Raw genomic sequence first — 4,772 nt, forward strand, 5'->3', positions numbered from 1 at the left:
ATGTCAGTGTCATCGGTGTCGCTGAGCTCGGATGCCAATGTTCGCTATCAGCGATTGGCGGCGGAATACACGAAATTGAGAGCACAGGCAAAGGTTTTGAGAGAAGGCGTGCTGGAGGAGCGGGGACGAGGGGATAAGCTTACGGTAGGGACATCTGGATACACGGACAGACAGATAGAGCGAAAATGTGAAGAAAAATGAGCCGAAATTAGTGAAAATCGGTGGAACATGAGCTGAAAAATCGCAAAAATTGTTGTCTTATTTTTTCAAATTTGCCGCCTTTTTACTGAAAATTTTGAATTTTTAAATGATTTCAGATTTTTTTTCGCATTTTGTTCTGAAATTATAGAATTTTTAGTCAATTTTTCGACTGAAAATTGAGCCAAAACTAACAAAAATCGATGGAAAATGAGCCGAAAAACATTTTTTTGTATTTTTGGATTATAATTGAGTCGATAATTACAAAAAAATTGCGAGAAAAAAAGGCTTTTGTCTCAATTTTTTAAATTTCCCGCCAAAGTTTTTTTTGAAAAGGAACTGAAATTTTTAAATTTTCAAATCGTTTCAGATGTTTTTCTCGACATTTCGGCTTTCTCGATTTTTCAAATTTCCCGCCAAATCTTTTTTTGAACAGAGCCCCAGCATTTCTTCAAATACATTACTTTTTAAGCGACTTCGACTGAGAATTCAAAAATTCAAATTTCCCGCCAAGCCATTTTTCAAAAAACGAAAAATTCCAGGAAGACCTGAAATCGAAAGAAGCCGTCATTCGACGACTTCAAGCCGAAAACGAATCGCTGACGTTTCGAAACGAGCAACTCGTTCGTCGCGTTGAAAATTTTCAATTCGACGCTCCGCCCACCACACTACAAACTACAACTCCCAGAAAACCAGCTACCACAAAACAGGCTCCGCCCACTTCTCAATCTCACGTGGATGCTGCGAGAATTGAGCTGTTGGAGCAGGAATTGAAGTAAGAACATGAGTTTTTTAGGTTTCTAGGCCACGAGGTTTCTAGGCCATAATGGTTTTTCTAGGCCACGGTGTTTTTTCTAGGCCTTAGTGTTGTCTAGGTCACAAACAGTGTATCCTTTCGACTTCGAGAAAGCTCTCGAAAGTTTTTTCGAAATATGTTTCGAGACGAATTCATTTTGAAGTAGTGGTGGTCTAACTTTTTCAATTTGAGTTTTCTAGGCCACCCTTTCCAGATGAGCTAGAAAACGCACCAAGGTCATGTTAGGGCATTTATAGGCCATTTTAACGTGGTGGCCTAACTTTTGCAAGTTTGGTTTTCTAAGCCACCACATTAAAATGACTTAGAAATGCCCTACCTTAGAACTATGATACCCCTGGTGTCTCTTCTAGGTTTCTTTGAAGTGGTGGCCTAACTTTTGCAAATTTGGGTTTCTAGGCCACCATTTCCAAATGACCTCGAAAACACACCAGGGTCATGTTTGAGCATTTTAGGCCATTTTCAACTGGTGGCCTAGAAATCCAAACGTGCAAAATTTAGGCCACAACATTTTAATGCTCATTTTCAGACAAAAACTGGAACAAAACGAACGTCTCGTCTCAGAATTGGCTGAAAATGAGCGTCAACACGCCGTCGAAATGGCTGAAATGTCTGAAAAATTGGCGAAAGAAATGCGGAAATTAGAGGACGAAGTGAAACGAATGAGAATTCGCACGAAAATGATTCAGAATCCGAAAGAAGACGTTGAGGGGTCTCCTGAAGACGTGGATGACATGAGAAAATCAGAAGACGTCGTTGTCGAGGATATCGGAAGTCCCGAGCCGCCAGAATCACAAGAAGAGGCGAGAATTATGGTTGCAGAGGCGGCGCGAGGCACTTTTTCGGGTAAGGCGGGAAATTTGAAAATTGCGACGTTTTGGAACCGCGACATTTTAGAACTGTGACATTTCAGAACCGTGACGTTTCGCAACCACGATGTTTTAGAACCGCGAGATTTAAGAGCTATGACGTTTCAAAACCGCTCAGAACTATGACGTTTCAGAACCACGTCATTTTAGAACCGCGACGTTTTGGAACCACGAAATTTTAGAACCGCGAGATTTTAGAACTATGACGTTTCAGAACCGCTTAGAATTGCGACCTTTCATAACTGTGTCGTTTTAGAACCGTGACGTTTTAGAACCACGACGTTTAAAAAAACGACGTTTTAGAACCGCGACGCTTTAGAACTATGACGTTACAGAACCGCTTAGAACCGTGATGTTTCAGAACCGTGACGTTTTGGAACCGCGACTTCTCAGAACCGCGAAAGTTTAGAACCGTGACGTTTCAGAAATGCGACATATTAGAACTATGACGTTTTAGAACAGCGACCTTTTAGAACCATGACGTTTCAGAACCGTGACACTTTAGAACTGTGACGTTTGAAAACCGCGACGTTTTAGAACCGCGTCGTTTCAGAACCGAAATAAATCTTAAAATCTGAAGTTTCGTAATTACCTTTTTGGATTTTGGATTTTTCGAATTTTTGGAATTTTTGAAAATTCTGACTATTTTAGCTCAAAAAATGTTTGAATTTCAGGCTTCACTAACGTCTTCACACTTCTACAACAACGTTGCGAAATCTATCCATTCGACATCAAACTGGAACGTCTTCCAAGCCACGTGGAAAAACTGTCATCAGAATACGCTCAAACCGCCCGTCTCTTCTCGGCTCTCGTCGAAATTGTGGATTCAATAATTCAAAATTCAGAATTCAATCCAACGGAACACATTCCAGAAGTCGTTTCGAAATGTCGTCTGATTTCGAAACATTGCTCACAGATGCTCGCGGAGCTCGTCAAACAAATGACGTCAGAGGAGAATCGAGTGACGTGGTGTACGACGCCGTTGGCCAGATTGAATAACGAGTGGGAAGAACTTATTCTGAGAATGTTTGGAATCTTTGAAGACGTCACTGAGCATCTGTCGTCTTCAGAAGGGCTCCTGGAATCCCTGGATGCGTTAGACGCTGTCACTTCTGAACTGTTGGATGTCTTCAAGAAGCGGTGGATTTTTGAGGCACGTCTCCCGACGACGACTCGCCGGATGCGGTGTGTGGGCTCTGCGTTGGAGGAGGCACTTCAGATGACGTCGGTGGAGACGTCAAAGTTGACGGCGAGGGCGAGAAAGGTGAAAGGAATGGAAGAGGAGGAGTGTAGACGACGTCAGCAGTTAGAAGACGCCAAAGGTCGACAGGAAGAAGAAAAGAGGGTATACATAGAATCAAAAGACGTCAAGGAATCCTTGAATCCGTTTGATGAAGAAGACGATGAGGACTTCAAGGATGCATCGGATGAGATTCAGAAGACGTCAGAACATCTAGACGTCCCAACATCAGCAGAATCCAAAATTGCCGAATCACGAAAAACTTCATCTGTCTCTTCAGAATCGAAAATTCAGAAAACTTCGACGTCGAAGCTATCTGAATTCAGAATTCCCTTGACTTCTGAATCCAAGCTTGCCGAATTTTCTGACTCCGCCCACTTGGAATCGGAGCTCCGCCTCCTTCAAATTCGCAACGACGAACTGCAAAAAGAGCGCGACAAAATGTTTGTGGACATATCGCTGACGAAACGAAAATTGGAGAAACTGCAAAATTCAGAAATTCCGGAAAAATCGATAATCCAACCATCGGATATCGATCAAGTTTGGGAAATCGGAATGGAGCGGAGAGACGAATGGATTCAAAGAGTGAAGAAGGCGGAGAAGGCTTTGCGGTTTTATGAGATTGAGGTAGGTAGGACGTTTTAGAACTGTGACGTTTCAGAACCGTGACATTTCAGAACCGCGACATTTTAGAATCGCGATATTTTAGAACCGCGACATTTTAGAACCGAAACTTTGAAGACCGCGACGTTTCAGAACCGTGACATTTTAGAACCTGAAGGTTTTAGAACTGTGTCGTTTTAGAACCGCGACGTTTTAGAACCGCGACGCTTTAGAAATGTGACATTTTAGAAAAGTGTCGTTTTAGAACCGCGACATTTTGAAACCGCGACATTTCAGAACCGAGACATTTTCGAACTGTGACGTTTCAGAAATGCGATATGTTAGAACTATGATGTTTTAGAACTGCAACTTTTCATAACTGTGTCGTTTTAGAACCGTGTCGTTTTAGAACCGTTGCTTTATAAAACCACGACGTTTTAGAACCACGACGTTTTTGAATAGTTTTAGGATAATGACGTTTTAAAACTGTATCGTTTAGAACCAAGCCTTTCTCGAAACACGACGTTTCAGAACCGTGACACTTTAGAACCGCTACGTTTTAGAATCACGACGTTTCAGAACCATGACGTTTTAAACCCGTTACGTTATAAAACCACAAAGTTTCCGACTGCGACTTTTCAGAACCGCGACGTTTTAGAACTATCTCGTTTTCAGTTTGATCTACTCCTCCGTCACGAAGTGTCATCAGAAGAGCATCTTCGTGAAGTTCTGACTGAAATGGAATCAATAGTAAATCGAAATGCCCGTCTGGAAGATGAGCTGGAAAGTGTTCGACGCAGTTACGAGACCCAACTCGGTGATCTATCTGAGCATTTGGCGACGTTGGTTAAAGAAAGAGAACAGGAGAAAGAATCGAATAAGAGTCGAGGAAGTGTGAGTGATTTTTTCCAGGTTTTTTGGTCCAAAAAATTTGGGAAAAATGGAGCCAGTATGAGCCAGAATCGATGAAAAATGAGCACAGAGTAAAGAAAAAAACGTTTTCAAAAAAAATTTTTTTCAGCTCAAATCATTCTTCAACAAGTCCTAA

The 4,772-nt window shown here is 41.8% G+C and overlaps 1 protein-coding gene across 1 annotated transcript; it reads left to right on the forward strand.

The window, feature by feature from the left end:
- CBG12107 lies at window positions 1–4,772 on the forward strand (the record flags this gene model as incomplete). Its single annotated transcript, XM_045237017.1, has 6 exons — window positions 1–144; window positions 741–973; window positions 1,542–1,858; window positions 2,556–3,748; window positions 4,400–4,618; window positions 4,746–4,772. 6 exons carry the CDS (start codon window positions 1–3, stop codon window positions 4,770–4,772), a joined length of 2,133 nt encoding a protein of 710 aa, XP_045094759.1.

The sequence above is a fragment of the Caenorhabditis briggsae genome (genome assembly GCF_000004555.2).
Source record: "Caenorhabditis briggsae complete genome, chrV, whole genome shotgun sequence".
NCBI classification, from domain to species: Eukaryota; Metazoa; Nematoda; class Chromadorea; order Rhabditida; family Rhabditidae; genus Caenorhabditis; species Caenorhabditis briggsae.